The following is a 23,791-nucleotide window of genomic DNA, read 5'->3' as shown; positions in this document are numbered from 1 at the left end:
TTAATTGTGAGTAAATTATGTACAATTTATGTTATTTTAAGTGTATGTTCACTTATATTTGCCATGTTTGTAACTGTGCTGCTGTTGAAAAATGCTCACTTTCATGGCATTTATACCCTGGGTATGTGAATGCCCACAACAATCAACTTGAACTTCTGGAGGTGGAAAACATACATAATTGCTTCCGTTAAGAACAATTATTTATTTAATTTTTAATATGTACACCTTGAGAATAATTTCAAAATACAAATTCAAATATTAACAAAATTATTCCATGAGAAAGCTCACTAGTATAATCTTCCATTTCTCTTGGATGTGTTGTTCATTGTACAGATTGAAACCTGGCACCAGCTACTGGAAATGAGTCTGTAACTAAAGAGGAACTTGGGAACCATGTAAGGGGAACAGTATCAGGATCTTCCCTGATATTCTTTCAAGTCCCAAGCAGAATAATCCTTGGTTCGCATAGGGCAGCTTGGATGATTTCAAGAGACAAAGCCCAAGCACTGCACAGCTCAGGAGAACCTCCATATCTGAAGGCATCTTTGGCCGCTTCTCCCTATGTTGGACAGTTCTGCTGTTGATAGGGGCTTGGTACTGTAATGGCAGTGGGCCGATGTTGTTGTCATACACACTTGGTACCTAGTACCTGCAGTTTCCACTGTTAGATACAGACAGCCCAATTGGTGAAGAACTGAAATGACTTAGTGCTAACTTAAGTTAAACTATGTGACCATAATTTAATTTATATACAAATCCAAAATTTAACTGTGGTTGGAAGTCTCACAGACAGGACACAGAGATGGTTGGTGTGAATAGGGTGGATGTTAGCAGTGCCTATGGAGCTCATCGAGGTCACTGTTAGGAATGTGATTTTCCCTCTACCTATCCCCCTACCTCTACCTTCTGCCTCTCCCCTCCTCTACTGTGCTATCCTTTACCCTGTCTCTGCCCTTCAGTCTCTGTCTGCTTCCCAAATCTGTCTTCTGCCCTTCTCCCTCTCTCTTCCACAATCTATCCTTCACACTCTACTATATGGCCCATTTCTTACTTTCCCTCTGTATCCTCACCTCTACAGACTCCAATTTCTTTTCCCAAAAAAGTGAGGCAATATTTACTTAGGTCATTGAGGGCTTCAGACCAGATTAGGATTTTCTTAAAGGGGCGGAAATATAAGGTTATTCAAAATTACATTGGGAAATTATGCAGTTTATGAAGGAATCCCCATTGCTAACCACTGCTACCCCATAGCGGAGTGTGCAGGGTCTATAAGGAGCAGATCGCGTGTGTATTGTGCTTCAAACACATCTTGAGCACACTTTGAAGCTGAGTAGTGTGATTATCCACCATGAATAGAGGACCCAAGAGGCCTACAAACCCCAACATGTCACCTTCTACCTTATTCCAATAAGCAGCAAAATATTTTAATCACCTGTTCTTTGGTGTTGAAGTTGTCCCTGTTTCTTAAGCCCATCCTCCCATAGGGTGGCCCACTGGTGCCTATCAAGAAGTGGGTTTGATCTGCTAACTGGGTCATGGCCTCACAGTGGCATCACAGGTAGATAGGGTTGTAAAGAGACCTTTTGACACATTGACCTTTATAAATCAAAGTATAGAGTACAGGAATTGGGATGTTATGTTGAAGTTGTATAAGAAGTTGGTCAGGCCGAATTTGGAGCATTGTGTGCAGTTCTGGTCACCCACCTACAGTTTGAGCTTGAAAGAGTACAGAGAAAATTTACAAGGATGTTGCCAGGACTTGAGGACCTGAGTTATAGGGAAAGGTTGACCAGGTTAGGATTTTATTCCCCTGAGCACAGGAGAATGAGTGGAGATCTTATAGAGGTATACAAAATTATGAGAGGTATAGATAAAGTGAATGCATGCAGACTTTTTTCCCTCAGGTTGGGTGAGACTAGAACTAGAGGTCATAGGTTTAGGGTGAAAGGTGAAGTATTTACAGGGAATGTGAAGGGAAACATTTTCACTCACAGGATGATGCAAATGTGGACGTGGTAGATACGAGTTTAATTGTAACATTTAAGAGGAATTTGGACAGATACATGGATGGGAGGGGTTTGAAGGCATATGGTCCGGGTGCACATAGATGGAACATGGCAGATCGGGCTGGTATGGATTAGATGGGCCAAAGGCCCTGTTTATTTGCTGTAGTACTCTATGACTCTATGACTTAGTAAGGAGGGTCATGCCTGCAGTAGTGTCCCTTGACAACAATGAACATTAAGATTTCACTTCCTATGGGGAATTTCCACAACCATTTTAAAAGACAGGTGGGCAGGTACATGAATAGGAAAGGTTTAGAAGGATATGGACCAAACACTGGCAAATGGGACTAGCTTGGATGGGGGCAATTTGGTCGGCATGGACCAGTTGAGTCAAAGGACCTATTTCCATGCTGTATGACTCCATGACTTGATGTGTGACACGCTGGCCCCTTAGTTGCGTGTTCCTGTGGTTTGATGGTTCCCAAAAGGAAATGTGCAGTATCAGACTTTGCCTTTAATTAGAAATAACTTCTCTAAGTCATGATCTAATGAATCAAGTATTCAAACTAATTTATGACAATCATTTACATACGATGCTCCAACTCAGTCCCAGTTGAGAAAGGTCATATCAGCAAAACAAGTAGTTCTCAGTAATCTCTGACAGGATCTCTTCATCAGGTACTCCCATCTGCCAAACGGATTGACCCTATTCGTTGAAATACCTGACTTTGGTCTTCCACAATCATCGTGCTGTTTTGGTTGTCATGTCCGCAGTCCAAGAATGGGACACCCATAGCAACCAAACAAAACCACACCTGCAGAGAGTCAGACAAAAAACAGTCAGGCCCAAGTATGTGGCTCACAGAACCAGAAGTCTAGGGGACTATTGCAGAGTGTAGCTTGGGTATTCTGGATCTATTTGATAAAGTACCAGTCAACAAGGATGTTGCCAGGACTTGAGTACCTGAGTTATGGAGAGAAGTTGGACAGGCTAGGACTTTATTCCTTGGAGCATGGGAAACTGAGGGGTGACATTGCAGAGATCAATAAAATCACACACAGTCTTTTCCACAGAGTTATGGATTCAAAAACTTGAGGGCTCTGGTTTAGGGTGAGAGCAGAAAATTTAAAAAGGGACCTGAGGGGCAACTTCTTCATCCAAAGGGTGGTCCATACATGGAATGAGTTGCTGAAAGATGTGGTTGAGGTAGATATAATAACAACATTTAAAATACATTTGCACAAGTATATAGATGGATGAGAAAGATTTAGAGGGATATAGGCCAAAGATGGTCACCATGGGGCTAGCTTAGGTGGGTACTTTGGTTGGCCTGGAAGAGTTAGGCCAAAGGGCCTGTTTCCATGCTATATTATTCTATGACAACATGGAATTAAAGGCTATGCAGCAGTAGGAGGGGAACTTGAATTAAAGGCAGCAAGCAGAGAGTGGTGAGAAAGTGTTACTTTCCAGACTGGGAGATGCGGATAGCGGTGTCCCGAAGGGCCAGTGCTGGGACCACTGCTTTTGACATATATTCATGACCTGGACTCGGTTGTGCAGGGTAATATGTTTAAACCTGCTGATGACCCATGGTTGGAAGTGTGATGGTCTGTACGGAGGAGAGTGACTGTCTGTTCCAGGACATAGTGAGGCTGGCAGAATGGGCAAATAGGAGGCAGATGGAATTTAACGCAGAGAAGTGTGAAACGCCTGGGCATTGTTAAATTGTATGGGATCCTGGAATTCATAGAGGCAGGGAGTACAAAACAGGAGGATTGTCCTTCTCAGAACAAAGAAGGTTAAGAGATTTGGGACAAGTAGACAAGATCTGGGAGGCACAAGAGACGGCTACTGGAGCTGCTCTTTCACAACTCCAGTAACCCAGGAGTGCTGCCTGGGAGCCTCTGTTCCATCTGGCAGCATTGGAGCATCCATCCTTGAAGCAGCACTATCCAGTAGCTGGGAGAGTACTGCTTGTATTGTACGCATGCGTCCCTGAAAGGCTGAATCCTGAGGTCACAACTGTGAGGCTAAATGCAGGGATATGTGCAATCTTGCAATAGTGTACACTGAAGTTGTGAAATGTGTGACAACTGAAACTGATCCAATAATTGTTGAAAAACAGAATCCACTCCACCATTCAAGGAACCTGCAGTAAATAAGCTTAATGACACTTGGAATATGATGGTAGACTGCTGAACTCTGCTTTAACAAGAAAACTAGACTATGAGGCTCTGTATAGTAAATCTCAGTTAACATGCAGAAGAAAGTTATTTGGAGAATGTTGATTTATACATATTTAACACTACAGCCCTGACTCTGAAGGATTCTTGATTTAATCTTGGTTTAGATCTGCAGATAATGCAACATACAATACTATCCTGTGACGGGGTCCTGAATTACCCCTATGAACTGTGCTTTTGGAAAAGAGAGAGAGAGAGAGGTGCCCAACACAGAAACCTTGTTAAAAGGAGAGGAAGGAAGAGAGAGCGAGGCGAAGACTGCTCACAGCATGTTTATACTTTCTACAAGGACGCTGCCTGCTTGGAAATTCTTACAGAGAGGAAGAAGGGAGGGGCTGCTTGATGGACAGCTAGTATTCAGCACGGTGAGATAAATAGAAGGTCAGATAATAGACCTGGAGACACATGGTTTTGGACACTGAATGAGCTTTATTGTGCCCACAGAAAAAGTGGGTTTTGGAGGATCGATCAGTGGCTCTCGCAGTGTGAAAAGGGCGTGACTGGTGGGGAGTAATTTTGTGTCCAACCCTTGCCTGGGTTGGTAATTCCACCACAGAAGAATGGTCCCCTTTGTGGTTGTCACAGTCGGTGACTTCTAAAGGATTTCGGAGGACAACAGGAAGATCGACAGGGTCAGCTCACCTGAAGACTCAAATTTCTCCCTCTCTCTCTCTCCATCCCAACTCTACTCAATACCACAAACTGAACTGAACTTTACTCATCATCGTAAGACTATCTATTTACCCCGAGACTCGAAGAAGCTTGATTTTCATATATTTCCACACTTTTATATATATATATTCATTGCTAACCTGTTTTATATATCTGATTTTATTTTACTGTATTGCATAGTTAATAGCAATACTGGACTCCAAAGTGGTTTCCATTTCTGCTGGTTCTTTAACCTGTCACTGGGTACGTGACAATCCGACTTCAACTATTTTGACAGGAGCTTTTATGGAAAAGTGCTGTAAATAACATTTAATCTCGAGCCCCTATGGGCAGTTGGGATTGTCACCTGATCAACTAAGTACATCTGCCACCAATTATAAACACAATCTGGGTCTCAGGTACCTGATTTCTGTTTCTATCCACAATAATCACAAGCTATAAGGAGAGGCCTTTGGACTCTCAGGGGAGGCCCTTAGACTTCTTCCTCATAAATCTTAAAAGCCCAAAGGAAGCATAATTCTCTACTGCTGGATACACCTGGGAATTGCAGGAATATAAACCTTTACAGTGTTGTAGAGCACTGAGAGTCACACTGCACAGAAACAGGCCCTTCAGTCCACCATGTCAATGCTGACCATTGTACCCATCTACACCAATTCCAATTACCATACCCTTCTCTGCCTCCACTACCCACCCCCCACCCTCCCTCAGGCAATGCGTTCCAGAATCCAATCTCCCTCTGGGTAGAAAATAACTATTTCCTTAGAACCGCTCTAGCCCTTTCACTCCTCGCTTTAAATCTACTGTATGTCCTCTGGTTTTATGGGGAAAAGTTCACTAGTATTCACCCAATCTATGCCTCTCATAATTTGGTATACCTTTCATAACTGGTAACTCTCCCCAACTACATTGGTGACTACATTGGTGCTGTTTCCTGCACCCATGCTGAGCTCATCAATTTTATAAACCTACTGACTTTCACAGTTACAATATCTTGACTATACTTCTTCCCTCCCTGTCATTTGTAAGAATACTACTCCCTTTTCTCAGTCTTCCCTCCACTGCATCTGTTCTTAACGAGGCGTTCCATTCTAGGACATCTGAGATGTCCTCCTTCAAACAACAGTGTTTCCTTTCTACCACCAACAATGCTACCCACATCTCCTCCATTCTCTGCACATCTGCCCTCACCCCACCTTCCTGCCGCCATAACAGCGACAGGGTTCCCCTTGTCCTGATCAACCACCCACAAGCCCCTTGTATCCAGCATATCATTCTCTATAACTTCTGCCTTCTACAATGGGACCCTACCACAAAGCACAAATTTCCCTTCCTTCTACTCTCTGCTTTCTGTAGGGATTGCTCTCTATATGACTCCCTTGTCCACTCATCCTTCCCCTCTGATCTCCCTCCTGGCATTTTTCTCTGCAAGCAGGACAAATGCTACACCTGCCCCTTCTGTGAGTCTGCCAGAGTCCTCTATTTTTTCTTTACTTCTCGCAATGTCGATTGGGGGACCACTTTGTTAAACACCAGCGCTCTGTCTTCCACGAAGGGCAGAGTTTCACAGTGGCAACCCATTTCAATTTGACTTTCCATTCCCATTCTGACATGTCAGTCCATGGCCTCCTCTATTGCCCGATGAGGCCACACTCAGGCTGAAGGAGCAACACCTCATATTTCATCTAGGTAGCATCTAATCTGGTGGCATGAACATCGATTTCTCTAAATTTTTGTAATTTCTTCCCACCTCCCCTTCTCCCTTTATCCATTCTTCATTCTGGTTCCCCTCACCCCTTTCTCCTCATCTGCCCCTCCTCCTTTCCATTCTTCTATGGTCCACTGCCCTCTTCTCTCATATTCCTTCTTCTTCACCCCTATACCCCTATCACCTCCCAGCTTCTTACTTCATCTCCCCCTCCCTCACCAAACCACCTTGCCCCTGCCAGCTAGAGCTTCACCCCTCTCCCCACCTGATTATTCTGGTTTCTTCCCCCTTACTTTTCAGTCCTGATGAAAGGTCTCAGACTGAAGCTCCAACCGTTTATTCCCCTCCATAGAGGCTGCCTGACTTGCTGAATTCCTCCAGCATTGTATATAAATTGCTCAAGAGTTCTAACATCTGCACAATCTTGTGTTTATCCTGTCAACTCCCCTCGGCCTTCACGGGAACATATTCAGCCTATCCAGTTTTTCCTCTGAACTGCATCGTTCTTACCAGACAACTGGTGAATCTCTCTTCATCCTCTCCAGTGTATTTGCATTCCTTCTTCCTACAGTGTGGTGACCAGAACTGTGCACACTTCTCCCAACTTCCATAATCTTTTACTGTATGCTTCAGCGAATGCAGGTATGTAAGCATTCATCATTACCTTATCTACCCATGCTGTCACCTTTAGGGACCTATGGACTTCTGCACCAAGGTCCCTCTTTTCCTCAGTATTTCCTCAAGCTCTACCATTCAGAGTCTATGTCCTATCCTTATTAGACCTCCCAAAGCACATCACCTCACACACATCAGGATTAAAATTCAACTACCATTACTCTGCCCAATTTACCAGCTGATCAATATCATTCGATACCCTAAGTTTACCCTCCTCACTATCTACATCACCATTTTCCATGTCATCTGCAAACTTACTGATCATTTGTCTTACATTCATGTCTAGATCATTAACGTATACTGTGCAATGAGCACCAAGAGTCCCAGCACTGATCCCTGTGGTACCACTGGTCACAGGCTTCCAATCACAAAAACAACCCTTCGCTGTCACCCTTTGTCTGCAATCACCAAGCCAACTTTGGATCCATAGTCATAGAGTCATAGAAAAGTACAGCACAGAAACAGGGCCTTTGGCCCATTTAGTCTGTGCTGAACTATTTAAACAGTCAACTTGCGTTGGAACTTGGGTGACTGACCTTGTTGAAGGCCTTACTGAAGTCCAGGTAGACCACATCAATCCCATTGCCCTCAGCGGTATATTTTCGAAAATTTAAAATTAGTCAGGCACAATCTTCCACCAACAAAACTGTACTGACTATCCTTGATCAATCCCTGCCTATCTCAGTGTTGATGAATTCCATCCCTCAGCACTTTTACCTCATTTTCTTCACAGCATTCTCCCCTGAGTGTGTAATTCTGGTTGGATCCTTGCTTCCCCATGATTTCCCACATGTTGAAAAGATCCTTGAAAGTGGCAACACAGGCAGATGGGGTGGTGAGGAAGGCATATGGGAATCTTGCCTTCATTAGCTGGAGCTTGGACCATAACAGCAGGGAGGTCTTGGTGCAACTGTATAAAACACCAATTAGACTGCACTTGGAGAACTGTGTGCATTTCTGGCCACCACACTATAGGAAGGATGTGACTGCACTGGAGAGGATGCAGAGGAGATTCACCAAGCTGTTGCCTGGGATGGAGTCTTTCAGTTATGAGGAGGGACTGGAGAAGCTGGGTCTGTTCTCCCTGGAGTGAAGGAGGCTAAGGATGGGGGGACCTGATTTTGGGGTACAAAATTATGAGGGTATAAATAGAGTCATAGAGCACTAGCACAGAAACAGGCCCTTTGGCCCATCTAGTCTGTGCTGAACTGTTATTTTGCCCAAGCCAATTGACCCTGCATGCCCCTCTCATCCATATGCTTTGCCAAATTTCCCTTAAGTATTGAAATCGAACCCGCTTTCACCATCTCTGCAGGCAGCTCATTCCATTCTCACCACCCTCTGAGTGAAGTAGTTCTCCCTTGTATTCTCCCTTAAACATTTCACTTTTCACTCTGAATTTATGACTTATAGTTCTAGTCTCACCCAACCTCAGTGGAAAAAGCCTGCCTGCCATACCGACACCCCTCACAATCTCCCCTCATTCTCCTACACGCCACAGAATAAAGTCCCAACCTATCCAAACTTCCCCTATACTAAGCTCTAAAAATAAGAGCCAGGCCTTTGAAAATTAGGGATAGTACACACTTCTACATGGAGAGTCCATAGAAATTTGGAATGCTAATTCCCTAACAGTAATTGTTAGTTTTAAAACTGAGACCGATTGAATTTTCTTGGCCAGCAGTATTAAAGGGAAAAGACAGCAGGGGAATTAGGCCCACCATGTCATCAAACAGCAAAACTGCCTGTGGTACCATATTTCCAAATCAAGGAGGGAATATTCTAGAACTTACCAAGTAAGACACAAAAGACAAATAGGCAACTGCCACAATAGCTGCTACGATGTAGACTGCCATGATACCCAGATTTGAAACGTAATCGATCACAAAATAAATGTTAATGCAGCAGATGATCAGAATGATAATTCCACCGATGATCTTCCAAATGCTGGAGGAAAATAGAAAGAATCCAGGAGACATTAGTGTGGCACTAAGTAATCACACAGATCTGTCAACATAGCTACTGTACATCAGCTTTACCATGGTAAACAGCCAGGTGACATCTGCTCCATCTGGAGTGATGTGGTGCAATGTATGTGCTACTTTCAAACCAGGGACCTGACATCTGGACACTTGTTCACTGCCAGTCTTAGCGGCAAACCAAAAAAAGCATTGAAACCAATTTTCCTGTTAACAATGCAACACAGTGGCTCTGTAGTTCAAGTACCTTTACTTCTGGTTCTTTTTATACAAGTGAAGCATTAATGGGTTAACAGAAAATAGATTGGTTCACCACACAACCAACCCGACAGAGGGCCTTGCCAAGGGTGGTGGAAGAGGCATTAGGGGCATTTAAGAAACTGTTAGAGCAGCACATGCATGGTATGAAAATGGAGGGCTATGTAGAAGGAAAGAGTTAGGTTGATCTTAGAGTAGGTTAAAATGACAGCACAATATCATGGGCTGAAGGGCCTGTACTATGCTGTAAAGTTCTGTGCTCTATGTTCTGTGTCTATCTTGCAAAGCTGGAACAGTGCTTAGTTTTAATACATTTCTCCCACAGTTGCTTGTTTGTGCACACTATTTCAGTTTATCATTGCCAGGTCATCCTCTAGCTCTTCACCAATACAGTCATTCTTTACGTACAGACTAAGTGTCATACTACTTACAGACCATTGACGAAGTCATGCATTATTGAGGTCATACTGGTAAACGTCAACACTGGGATCAACGCAAACGGCAGCTGCAGAGAGTTGAAAGATTATTTGTTCAAGCTGGCGACAGTGTCGTTGTCAATAAACCAGAATTACACATATACCACTGAAATAAACATGCTGCCTTCCTCACCACTAGAACAGTCCACTTGGGAAACAAGTGCAACAAAATTGTACACTAAACCACAGCTTTCAGAAGTAATCATGTGAAACTGTTTCTTCAAGAGACAACATCTTGTCCCACCCCATCAGCGGAGGTGCTGTTCAGTATTTGATTATCTCCAGGCAGATGTGTCCTTGTAACCAGCAATGCAAGAAAGCATTGGGTAGTGTGCCTGGCCAGGTGATTGGAGTTTCAGTGGGAAAAAGCACTTAGGGAACAATAACCTCAACTGTAAGTGTAAGGGCTTCTCTGTAATGTTAACTGCTAAGGCTAATGTAATGGCTTCTCTGTAATGTTAACTGATGAGGTAGTGGTTTCTCTGTAGCAGCAATGTTTGGGTTATAACTAGAGATAACGGGTGACTATCCAATGGGGGAAATGTTATTCTTTCTTGTGTGTCTGAAAGCTGTCGGTTTCGCGGGCTTTTGCCAGAAGGCGCGAGGGGAATGAAGAGAGGAGACGCGACTTGAGCGAGTCAGTGGGTTGCCCAACCGGGCAGACTCCGGGCAGGAGTCTGGGGTCGGCGATGCACGGAGGAGATCGAATGGTGGATAGAAGATCTTGCCGAGTGAGCTCCAATGATTTGTGCACAGACTGTTTAATAAGATTATTGGCGCCTTTTTCTTTTATATTTTGTTTCTCTACTAACCACATAGTCAAAGTAAGAGTTATAAATCTTAATCGTTCAACCGCATATTGTGTACTGTTCATTATTTCTGGGTACTGATTTGGCACAGGGGACACATCGTGCTGCATCCACTCAAGATTTATTGAGTTTGGCCGGGAAAGGGGGTTATTACCCCCTAGATTAAGCTGCTAGGTGAAGCGGGTGTTACATAAGTTTTCAGCTGGTTTTGGATGAGGATAAGTCTGGACATCAAAGGAAGGTGCTTAAATAGAGAAACTAATTACAACAGTATTAGGCAGAAGCTGGGAAGAGTAGGTTAGGAGCCGCTATTACTGGGCAAGTCCACACCTTAACATGTGGAAGTTGTTTAAAGACCAGCTGGTTGGAATTCAGGACCAACATGTTGTTGTGAGGGAGAAAGACAAGGACAGCAAAGTTCAGGAACTTTGGATGATGAGAGATATTGCCAGTTTAGTCAAAGAGGAAAAGGAAGTGTATAAGGGCTTAAGAAGCTGAAATTGGACAGGCGCCTTGAGGAATTTTAAGGAAGCAGGAGAGAACTTAAATAGAGAGTCAGGAGGGGTAAAAAGGGCCATGGAATGCCCTTGTTGATTCAGATTAAAGATAGTTTTACACCTACATAAAGACAAGAGGGTAGCAATGGAGAGGGTAGGACCACTCAAGGACAAAGGACGGAATTTGTGCCTACGGACAGAGGAAGTGGATGATACTAATCAAACGTATTCACCAATGAGAAGGACATGGAGGATAGTGAGATCAGGGAGAGGTACGCTGATATTCTAGAGCATGTTGATATCAAGAAGGTGGAGGCGTTAGGACTCTTGAAGAACATTAAGGTAGATAAGTCCCCAGGGCCTGCTGTGATCTATCCACGGTTATTGAGAGAGGCAAGAGAGGAGATTGCTAGGGCCTTGACAGAGATCTCTGTAACCTCTTTAGTGAGGTCCCAGAGGACTGGAGAATAGCTAATGTTGTTCTCCTGTTGCAGGGCAACAGGAGCAAACCAGGAAGTTAAAGGCCAGTGAGCAGTGGTAGGGAAATCACTGGAGAAAATTCCTAGGGATAGGATTTACACACATTGGGAAAAGCATTGACATTAGAGATAGTCATCATGGTTTTGTGCAGGGGAGGTCATGTCTTCCCAACTTAATTTGAATTTTTTGAGCAGTGGTAATTGATGAAGGTAGGGTGATGAATGCTGTCTACATAGACTTTAGTAAAGCAGTCATCAAGGTCCATCATGGTCAGCTGGTCCAAAAGATTATGGAATCCATGGAAACCTAATAGATTGGATTCAAATTTGGCTTGGCCATAGAAGACAGAGGGCTGTGCATAATGAGGAAGGTCATCAAAGGATTCAGTGTATAGATCCATTCAACATTCATTTGTTTCGAGAGACAGCACAGAACAGGCCCTTCGGCCCAACGAGCCACACCGCCCAGCAACCCACTGATTCAACCTCAGCTTAATCACAGAACAATTTACAATGATCAATTAACCTACTAACAGGTACATCTTTGGACGATGGGAAGAAACTGGAGCACCTAGAGGAAACCAACGCGTTCACGGGGAGGAGGTACAAACTCCTTAAAGAGGACATCAGAATTGAACTGTGAACGCCAACACCCCGAGCCATAATGGTGTTGCACTAAACACTATGCAAATGTGGACAAATAGAATTTTGTTGCGCTTTGGGTGGTCACATGTAAGAATGTACTGTAGATAATAAATGGCAGGAACTTTGCTAGCATTAGAGTACAGAAGGATCTTGGGGTGCAAGTCCATATCTCTCTGAAAGTGGATCAGGATAGGAAAGGCATGTTGCAAGCTTGCCTTTATCTCTAGTGGGTGTCTTCCAATTCAACGAAGAGCCAGTCACAGCCCAGTTCTCCAGTCCTCTCACCCAGCCCTGCTGTAGCTTGAACTGAGTGCAGCAATGTGAAGTGTGACTGCAGATGACCAAGGGAAGGTGAGGGCGATATATTATAAGAGACTTGGAGAGAAAACAGACAAACCTGAGGAGAGGGGTGCTGGGTGCGAGGAGCTGCTACTGCCCTCCAGGCACGAGGATGCTTGGAAGTTCTGAGCTAGGAGTGAACACCTAGCCATTGAATGCCTGCACTTTGTGGAAGAGCATTGGCCTGGTGCCTGGTTGGCCTCATCCAGGTGTGTTGACAGGGCGTAAGTGAAGTCCCCACTCCTTGGGTATGGAGTGTGAGTGCTGCAGTGAGCAGCAAACCGTGAGATGTGACAGAGGTCAGCAACCATGATCCTGACTTCACCTGTGAGAGTGGCTCAGGTGTATGTGGCAGGTTGCGTTTGAGGTCGCTAAAGGTCACAGGTGTCAGTGAGGGCTCTCCTGTGGACCTGCATACACACTGCTGCTGAAGACGTGGGTCCCTGTAAACTTGCTCACTTTGCTGACTGATCAATATCGTTCTTTAACCTGACACTACCCTCCTCACCATCGAAAGCAACACTGCTTTTTGTGTCATGTACCAGCTTACTAATTAGACATCCAACATTGACATCCAAGTCTTGATGCATTACAACAACAGCAAGGGTCCCAGCACCAATCCCGATGGTACACTTCTGGTCAAAGGCTTCCAATCACATTAACAACCCTCCAACACCACCTTTCGTCTTCAATCACCAAGCCGATTTTGAATCCAATTTACCAACTAACTTTTAACCTTTCAATCCAGCCCTCCATGTGACACCTTGTTAAAGACCTTACTGAAATCCACACTGACTGCATCAACTGCGCTGCTGCCAATTCTGCAAATGTTACCTCATCAAAAAACACAATTAAGTTGGTCAGACAAAACCATGCTTCCTTTGAATTAACTCCTACCTTACTTACCAAGTGCAGTTTAATTCCATTCCTCAGAAACTATTCCAATAGCTTCCCCATCACTGATATCAGACTCAGTAATGACCTGGCTTATTCTCTCTGCCCTTGTTATATAAAGATACCACGTTCACTGTCCTCCAGTCATCTGACACCTCACCTGTAGTCAGTGAAAATTTAAACATCCCCAACAGGATCCCAGCAATCTCCTCCTCATCGCCCACAGCAGCCTGGGATTCACCTCATCAGGCCCTGTGGATTTATCCACCTCCATACCCACTGAGCCAACTAATATCACCTCCTTTTTAATGATAATGTACTCTCAAGTTTCAATATTCCTCTTTCTGAAATCTCCAGCCACAATGTCCTCCCAGTGAATATAGATGAGAAGTTTCAGAGAAGACTTCACCTACGGTCTATGGCTCCATGCATAGATTGCCCCTTTGGCACAAAGCCCATTGGAAGTTGGTCTGGAGTTTAGGGAAGTCACTGGAAAGGGGAAGCAGGCCGAGTGTGGAGTAAGCAGTGAGGGTGCACAGGAGACTGCAGCAGCCTGGGGAATTGATGGCTTTGTGGCCAAGTTTGTGGACAATAGTTAGAGGGGCAGGTTGTGCTGAGGGAGCAGGGAGTCTGCAGAAGGATTTGGACAGATTGGGAGAATGGGCAAAGAGGTGGCAAATGGAATATTGCGTATGGTCATGCACTCTGGCAGAAGGAATAAACTATTTTCTAAGCAGGGAAAAAAATTCAATAATCAGAGGTGCAAAGGGACTTGGGAGTCCTCATGTTGGATTCCCTAAAGGACAACTTGCAGGTTGAGTCTGTGGTAAGGAGGGCAAATGCAATGTTAGCATTATTTTGAGAGGACTAGAATATAAAAGCAAGGATATAATGCAGAGGCTTTATAAGGATTTAGCCAGACCGCGCTTCAAGTATTGTGAGTGGTTTTGGATCCCTTATCTAAGAAAAGGTGTGTGGGCATTGGAAGGGGTCCAAAGGAGGTTCACGAGGATGATCCAGGGAATGAAAGGGTTAATGTATAAGGAGCATTTAATGGCTCTGGGCCTGTACTCGCTGGAAGTTAGAAGGATGTAGAGGAGGATTTCACTGAAACCTACAGAATATTGAAAAGCCTAGTTAGAGTGGACATGGAGAAGATGTTTCCTAAAGTAGGGGAGTCTAGGACCAGAGGGCATAGCCTCAGAATTGAGGGGTGTCCATTCAGAACAGAGATGAAGAGGAACTTCTTTAGCCAGAGGGTTGTGAATCTGTGGAATTCATTGTCACAGATAGCTGTGGAGACCAAGTCATTGGGTGTATTTAAAGCAGAAGTTGATAGTTTCTTGATTAGTCAGCGTGTCAAGGGTTATGGGGAAAAGGAAGGAGAATGGGATTGACCGGGATAATAAATCAACCATGATGGAATGGCAGAACAAATCTGATGAGCCAAGTGGCCTCATTCTGCTCCTATGACTTATGGTTATCTGTGTGGAGTTTGCATATTCTTCCTGTATCCACATGGTTCCCACCTCCCAAACACCCACCCCAGGCACTCCACTTTCCTCCCACATCCCAAAGGTGTGGAAGTCAGTGGGTTAATCAGCCACTGTAAGTTGTCCCTTAGCATGTGGGTGAGGGTTAGTATCTGGGGGGAGTTAATGGGGATGTGGGGAGAATAAAATGGGATCAGTGGAAATGGATGATTAATGGCCAGTACAGATTCAGTGGGCCGAAGGGCCTGTTCTCATGCTGTATCTCTCTGTGGATCTGTGAATGATGTTTCCTGGACCAGAGATGTTGAAAAACCCCTGGTAAAGCTCGAAATAGGTGTTCCCTGTTACTGATGTCATCGATGTGAATTTCATACCAGAATCACCATTCTAATCCAAACGAAGCTCCTGACAGAACACCCTAAACAGCACTGAGGTCTGGAAATGATCCCAATATTCTTTTGCCCTATTTAACCATTTTTTCAGCATTGAAAATGAATTTCTACGCCAATGTATAACTGATAAAGTGGATGATAAATACATTTTCCAGTCAGTCACTCACTGACAGTCAGGTACCTCCTCCAGCAGCTTAGTAATATTATTACCTACACATTAGATGTTTCAAAGGGACCTTTCCCTTTAGAGGTACAACACAGAGCCTGCAGGGGTAATATGCCCCACCAGTGTAGGCCAGCCTAGGGTTTACAGTCATAGTGAAAGCTCCTCACCTGCAAACTCATCAGAACATTCAGCAAATCATTCATTCCTGTCAATGTGTCCACATTCTGGAAAACAGCAACCAACAAGGTGGGAGTGATTGCGATTGTCCGGGTGAAGACCACACGAGCAAAGCGAGACCACTTGAGGTTCAAGAAACCCTGAGGAAGGGAAACAGACGTTGAGATGAACAGGTTGGTGTGAGAATGCTATCTGCCTTCACCCACCAGCAACCACCCATACCCCACTCCCATCTGGATCCAGCTGCCCTTTACCTTCCCTGGAATAGTTTCCATTTTCACCTTCCTCATAAGTCAGTGTCCAGCAGTGGCAGCACTGCGTTCCTGCTGATCCCCCTCCAGCAGCTGTCTCCACCTTCACCCTCCCCCCACCCCGAATGCCTGGCTCCATCAGCCTCTTTGCTATGTGCTTCCATATATCACCCACCTGACCCTGTCTCCCAACCCCACCCCTCCCTCCGTTTGCCTATCATTCTTCACTCCTCCTCAGTCCGCCAAACACCCACTGGTTCCCCGTCACCCCTCTCCCTCCCCTTTCTATGCTGGCCATCTTCCCTTTCCACTCTGTCCCAATGCAGGGTTTCAACCCGAAACGTTGACAGCCCCTCCCCCCCCACAACAGTGGCTGCCTGACTTGCTGAGGTCCTTCAGCAGACTATGTGTTACTCCAGATTCCAGCATCTGCACTCTTGTGTGTCTCTGCTTCTGACCGAATCTTGCCTCCCCCTTCAGTTGCTGGCTACGTAACAGTGCATTCTGGATTGTCACGGGATGAATACACAAGACATTGTAGCTGGCCCAGTTGTGTTCAATTGCCCCAAGAAACCAAGACCTTCATAATCCAAGCAATAAATGATTTAATGCAACACACACAAAATGCAGGAGGAACTATGGAACTTGGCAGCATCTATGGAAAAGAGTACAGTTGACGTTTTGGGCCAAAACCCTTCGGCAGGCCTGGAAAAAAAAATCTGAGGAGTAGATTTTAAAAGTGGGGGGAGGGGAGAGAGAAACACCAGTCGATAGGTGAAACCGGGAGGGGAGGGATGAAGTAAAGAGCTGGGAGGTTGACTGGTGAAAGAGACAGAAGGCCATGGAAGAAAGAAAAGGGGGGGGGGTGAGAAGCACTAGAGGGAGGTGATGGGCAGGCAAGGAGATAAGGTGAAAGATTGATAAGGGGATGGGAAATGGTGAAGGGGAGGAAATCGATGTTTGGATTCAGAATGATTTAATGTTTGGCTTGACGAGTAGCTAAAGTTGTTTCGTTATTGAAGAAAAGAAATAGGGATAACCCTAGAAACTACAGATCTATCAGTGTGAAGTTCCTGGAGAAAACTTTTTAGGGATAGGATTAATGAGTATTTGGAAAACCATGGCCTAATTAGGGACATTCAGCTTTGCTTTGTGTGGGGTGTGGTGATATCACATGCAATAATGTGCCAGTACATGATTGGACAGAGCACTGAGCATGCACGGGATTGCCAGAATGTTCCAGCACGTGGCTGGGTTAAGACGTATTTGATTATTACTGTAAATAAATAAAAGTTCTCTATATTTATCTCTATATCTCTATAAAAGTTCTCTAATAAAAGTAGCTGAGAATTGGAGGATATTCAAGCAACAGTTTGAACTGTACTTATCGGTGATCGATTGTGAAGGAAGATCGGAAAAAAACCAAAGCTGCGCTTTTGCTCCATGTAATCGGGAATGACACAGTAGAGGTATATAATAATTTTGTCTTTGAAGATGGAGATAATTTCAATTTAAAGTTGATAACGGACAGATTTGAAGTATTTTGTATACCTAAGCATAATTTAACATATGAGCGATATAAATTCTTCACATGTGCGCAGAGAGCTGCTGAAACAATTGATCAGTATGTTACTGAGTTAAGAAAGCGTAGTAGAACATCTGAGTTTGGATTGCTCACGGGCTCTCTCATTCAAGATAGACTTGTTTGTGGCATTCGAGATAATGCTGTGAGAGAAAGGCTGTTGAGAGAGCAAGATTTAAATTTTGAAAAGACTTTGGCACTTTGCAAAGCTTCTGAGACTGTGACGTTACAGGCTGAAGAGTTTTTTGTCAAAAACTGCAATGTAAACGCTGTAAAAAAGGTATCACACAAAAATATCGTGCACACGCTTTCATTTGTGGTCGTGCCAAAAAATGTACGGTCAATCCTGGGTTTATCTGCCTGTGAAAGACTTAATTTGGTGAGAAGAACTTTTGTCTTGGATAGTGACACAGAGCTGAAGCGACAGAATGTTGCATTACAGTCGGCAGAAGGTGATGTCACTCGACTGCAGCTCCAGCTCATGGAGGCAAATGCTGACATGGAGAATATAAAAGCAGCAGCTGCAGTGTCTGAGACGACCAAACAGGAGGCAACTGATGATGTGAAAAAGCAATGGCAGGAGGAGGTTGCTTCAATACAAGTGATAATGAAAGAGACACTGAGAGAATATGAGATTCAGTTTCATCACTGTCTAGAGCAAGAACGCTCACAGTGGGCACAGTATAAGGAAGCAGTGAAAGCACAAGTAATGGAATTGATAAGTTTTATTGAAATGATGAAGTCTCAGCATAAAAAAGAGATTACACAGTTAATGAATGAATTAGATGAGGAAAAGAAGATTTGTATTTCATTACAAATGGAAATGGAAGGAATTAAGAAAGCTACAGTACTTGAACTACAATCCAGATCATACATGGTCCAAACAGAGGAAGGAGCAGTGTTAAAAAGAAATCGCAAAGAAAAGAAAAAGCCAACTTCAGAGTTTCAGTTATCTGATATAGATGTGTTTTGATTAACGTTGTTAATTGTTTTTCTTTTTAAGGAAAGGAAGATGTGGTGATATCACGTGCAATGATGTGCCAGTACATGATTGGACAGAGCGCTGAGCTTGTGTGGGATTGCCAGAATGTTCTGGCACGTGGCTGGGTTAAGACGTGTTTGTTTATTACTGTAAATAAAAGTTCCCTAATTCTTCCAGAATATGATTCTTTACTGTTAACCCACGTTACGTTTAAACAGAAGTAACATAACATGGGGCATGTTGAGTTTTACTGAATTGATTGAGTTTTTCAAAAGGGAGATGAAGGTGATTGATGAAGGTAGAGCAACGCACAGAAAATGCTGGAGGAACTCAGCAGGTCAGGCAGCATCTATGGGAATGAAAAAACAGTCGATATTTCAGGCCGAGACCCTTCTTCAGGACTGTTGACTTTTTTTTTATTCCCAAAGATGCTGTCTGACCTGCTGAATTCCTCCAGCATTTTGCGTCTGGTGCTTTTGATTTCCAGCACTTGCAGAATTTCATTTGTTTATGATGAAGGTAGAGCTGTGAATGCTGTCTACATGGATTTTCGTAAGGCACTTGATAAGGTCTTCATCAGAACCTCATACAGAAGGTTAAAATGCATTGGATCCACTGTGACTTTGCCATTTGGATTCGGAATTGGTTTATCCATAGAGGACAGAGAGTAGTGGTCAATGGGAGTTACTCTGCCTGGATATCTGTGACAAATGGTTTTCAGCAGGGATCTGTACTAGGCTCTCTGTTGTTTCTGATACACTGTATATAAATTACCTGGATAAAGACGTAGATGAGTGGGTTAATAAGCCTTCAGACAATACAAAGGTTGGCAGTGTTGTAGATAGCATAGAAGGTTGCCAAAGGATACAATGGGATATAGATCATTTGCAGATATGGGCAGAGAAATGGCAAATGGATTTTAATCCAGGCAAGTATGAACCGTTGTACTTTGAGGGATCAACTATAAAGGGACAGTATACTGTTAAGGGCAAGACCTTTAACAGTATTGATGTACAGATGGATCTTGGAGTCCAATTTCACAGCTCCTTGTAGGTGTCAACACAGGTTGGTAGGGTGGTTAAGGTGGCATATACCATACTTGCCTTTACTAGTCAGGGCATTGAGTTCAAAAGTCAGAAAGTAATGTTTCAGCTTTATAAAACTCTGGTTAGGCCACATCTGGAGTATTGCATTTAATTCTAGTCTCCCCATTATAGGAAGGCTGTGGAGGCTTTGGAGAGACGTGCAGAAGTGATTTACCAGGATGCTGCCTGGATTAGAGGAATGAGCTATAAGGAGAGTTTAGATCAGTGTTCACTATGGGAGAGACCAGAACTGGATACAATGCTCATGGTGGGAGAGACTAGAACTAGGTCCAGTGTTCACAGTGGAGATACCAGAAATGGACCCAGTGCTCACTGTGGGAGAGACCAGAACTGAATCCAGTGTCTCACAGTCAAGCCTTGTACAGTTTTAAAAGTATTTATTCTCAGTAAACCCCATAGTATCTTATATTTGCAGTTTACTGAACAAAGTCAAAGTTTACCTCCATGACAAACTGTCCAGTGTATGTCCCTGACATGGTTGAACTCTGACCTGCAGCCAAGATGCCAATGGCCCAGATGTATAGAGCAGCAGGTCCGAAATAGCAGCCCAACACCACACCCTGTGATCAAAGAAAAAGGGTGGTTAACTGACTTGAGTGCAGCCATAATGTTGATCTGTAAACTTCCTTGTTTTCTAGAGTCAGATGGCACTGCTGCTGTCACTGGAAGGAAAGAAACATCTCTCAGATCGTCAGTACATCCTTGTCACTCAGTTTGAGCTTCTCCTCTGACCTCTCATGCCTGGAACCAGCCTAGTGAAGCTGTTTAGAATCATTTCCATTTGTAAAGTCCAGGATCCAAAAAGAATGACTGATGACTTTATTTGCCTTTGCTGCTGTTGTTCACCCTCTAAGTAACCTAATGGATTTATACACTAGATGTCCTGCACCATCTGTTTCCCAGACCACTCATCTCCTCAGCACATTGATGTGTCTTTCACCTTCACCATTGTTAAACCTTAACGATTGGTGTCATCTGCAGATCTTGGTTGAAGATACCGTATGAGTACACAGCAAAGCCAGCTGGAACACCAGTGCATACTTTGCTCCAACCATCCATCACATCTCTCTGTTTATTATTCTTAATTTACCAGAGCCATAAAGCCTGGTAAAAACCTGTAAGTACCCAAGAACACATGTAAAGACACATTAAGTCTCAAAGCATCAGAGAGGCCCTAAGAGGTCTGAAGAATAAAGCAAGGCCTTGAAAATACCTAGGGAAATTCTCTAAAAACTTGCCAGAAAACTGATACAGTCTTGTAAAGATTTGCAATAATCTGCAGCGATTCATAAAAAAACTGAAAAGAGCAGACTTGCAAGTCTTGTAAAATCCAGTGGACTTGAAAATATATAAAGATCCATAAAATCTCCTATTATGGATCAAGACTCTCATAATGACCTGTGCAGACTTGTAAAAACCCTTGGAACTAATGAAGATGCATACACGTACATAAAGATGAATGAAAGCCTGTAAATAAAGGAAGTGTTGTACGTATGAAACGATTCATACAACACTTTCATACAACACCCTGTGTATGAAAAGAATTACACAGGGGAAGAGATTTCGATAAAGGTGCAAGAGGTCCTGTAAATTTTATAAATGACTATACATATTGATTAAGAAGCATAAAGACTTGTAATAAAAAGTGTAAAGACTTGTGGTCATGAGCAGAGATGATTAAATATCACAGAGAGTATGTGAAACCAAGGAATGTCCCAAGGAAAGCCAACAGCAATTGTAATGACCTGCTGGAATCCATAAAGACTTCCACAAACTCAAAGTAACTTAAGACCTGTAAATGCTTATAAATATTTGTACAATTATGTTGTATAATTCAATTTACAGCTGTTCAAATCTGTAGCCTTCAAGATACATAAAAAGGCTCTTGACTTGTGAAATCCTAAATGCTCACTCTCCACCACTGGGCCATGACCCCATCTCCCCTCATCACTGTGGCCCTAACCCCATCACAACAACCAGCAGCTGGTGACCAGGTTTCTGTCTAGCAAAAATCTAGTGATGGAACTCAAGGCAGACATGAAAGCTGGGGATTTGGGGAAACAAACAGTGATTTCCAGAAACATAACCACATTACAAAAGAGGAGGTGTCAGCAGTATTAAAGTTCATAAAAGTTGATAAATCCTCAGGGCCAGACATTGTGGGAAGTGGGTTAAGGAATGGCAGAAGGAATTTGACTCAAACAAGTGTGAATTGATGCATTTTGGGAAGCTAAACCAGGGCAGGGCTTGCACAGTAAATGACGAGGTCCTGGACAGTGCTGTAGAACAGCAAGAATAAGTATGTTGTTCCCAAAAAGTGGTGACACAGGTAGACAGGGCAATGAAGAAACTGTATGGTATGTTTGCCTTCATTGGTCAGGGCACTGAGTACAACAGTTAGGACGTTATGTTGCAACTTTATCAGTTGTTGGTAGGACCACACTTGGAGTAATGTGTGCAGTTCTAGTCACCCTCCTATAGCAAGGATGTCATTAAGCTTTAAAGGGTGCAGAAAAGATTCATGTGGATTTTACTGGGACTTAAGGGTTGAGTTATAAGGAGAGACTGGAAAGGCTGGGACTGTTTTCCCTGGAGTGAAGAAGACTGAGGTATGACATTATAGATCTACAAAGTCATGAGCGGCATAGATATGCTCACAGTCTTTTCCCAGGGTAGGGGAGTCTAAAACTGAAAGGCACTGGTTTAAAATGTGAGGGGGAAGGTTTAAAGTGGACCTGAGGGACAACTTTTTCACACAGAGGGCTGTGGGTATCTCTCTAGCTATCCATCCCATAGGATGATGATGGTTCCTTTCAGTCAGTTAGTGGGGTGGTACCCCATTCCTCAGAAAGGAACAGTGGTGTGCATGAATGGATTTTAGGTGAGTAGGGGGTTGCACAGGTCCAGACCCACCCTCTCGACATCCCCTCCTGGATCCAGTGGCATGGTGGGGTCCAAGACCACTAGGGGAAGTTCTGTTGCAGTGAATGGCCAGACCAAGCTTCGATGCAAGGGATGTCCTTTCCGCACTTCATGGCACGTGTTTGCTAGATGGCCGTTGACCCTACAAGAGAGTTCATCCACCCTTTGACAGGTCTTGTTTTTCGTCCTGCAGGGTGTCTAGCCCCCCTCCTCACCAGGCAAGCCTGGTGGGGGAGCCGGTTTAGTCGCCGACCACTCGACCACCCGACAGGTAGTACTGGGTTACATGGTACCAGTAGCACTCAGACGAGTGACCTGACCAGGATTGTGGGTATATGGAATGAGCTGCCAGAGGAAACGGTAGAGGTGGGGAGAACTGCAACATTTAAAAGACATTTAGAGAGGGTCATGGACAGAAAAAAATTTTTAGAGGGGTATGCAGGCAAATGAGACTAAAGTAGATAACATGGTCAACATGGATCTGTTGTTCCAAAGAGTCCATTTCTGTGCTGTATGAATCCGACTCTATGAAAACCTCTGATAATATCATGAAGGGAAATTGGGGTTAAAAGGAAGGCATTTCAGAGGCACTGGTGGGGAAAATTTCAACTTCAGAATAAACATAATGGAGTTGGAGAAACCGGGGGAATGGAATGGATCCTTGCAGGAAGTAGGGTTGGTGGAACTGAGATAGGTGGGCGCCTGAGATGGAGACAGATGAGTCATAACAGTGAACAGAATAAGTCAGGGATGGGAATGTGAAAGTGAGAGCAGGGTGGAAATTGGAAATGATTTATCATTGTCACATGTACCCAGAGAGAGTGAAAGATTTTTATTTACGTGCTACCCAGACAGATCATGCCATACATCATCAGTACGTTGAGGTTATCAACAGGAAAACATAATGCAGATTGTAGTTGCCACCTATGCCATCCCAGTGAAGCCCAGTATAAGCTTGGGGAACAGCTCTTCATCTTCCACCTGAGCACGTTATGGCCCTCAGAACCCAAAGCCGAATTCAATACATTCAGATTGCCTT

At 43.8% G+C, this 23,791-nt stretch overlaps 1 protein-coding gene across 3 annotated transcripts in view; it reads right to left on the bottom strand.

Moving 5' to 3' along the window:
* Positions 1 to 200: 200 nt before the first annotated feature.
* The window catches only part of LOC140191369 (natural resistance-associated macrophage protein 2-like), a 69,488-nt gene continuing 45,897 nt past the window's right edge, over positions 201 to 23,791 (bottom strand). For all 3 annotated transcript variants that reach the window (XM_072248720.1, XM_072248719.1, XM_072248721.1), the window contains 5 exons: positions 20,271 to 20,390; positions 15,900 to 16,049; positions 9,974 to 10,047; positions 9,099 to 9,252; positions 201 to 2,821 (listed from right to left, as the gene is read on the bottom strand). In XM_072248720.1, the coding sequence (XP_072104821.1) occupies positions 2,681 to 2,821; positions 9,099 to 9,252; positions 9,974 to 10,047; positions 15,900 to 16,049; positions 20,271 to 20,390 (639 nt within the window). In that variant the 3' untranslated portion in view covers positions 201 to 2,680. The remainder of the gene's footprint in view (positions 2,822 to 9,098; positions 9,253 to 9,973; positions 10,048 to 15,899; positions 16,050 to 20,270; positions 20,391 to 23,791) is intronic.

Source organism: Mobula birostris, chromosome X (genome assembly GCF_030028105.1).
Source record: "Mobula birostris isolate sMobBir1 chromosome X, sMobBir1.hap1, whole genome shotgun sequence".
NCBI lineage: Eukaryota > Metazoa > Chordata > Chondrichthyes > Myliobatiformes > Myliobatidae > Mobula > Mobula birostris.
The sequence above is the reverse complement of the archived record's forward strand: the minus strand, read 5'-3'. Positions and strand labels throughout refer to the sequence as shown.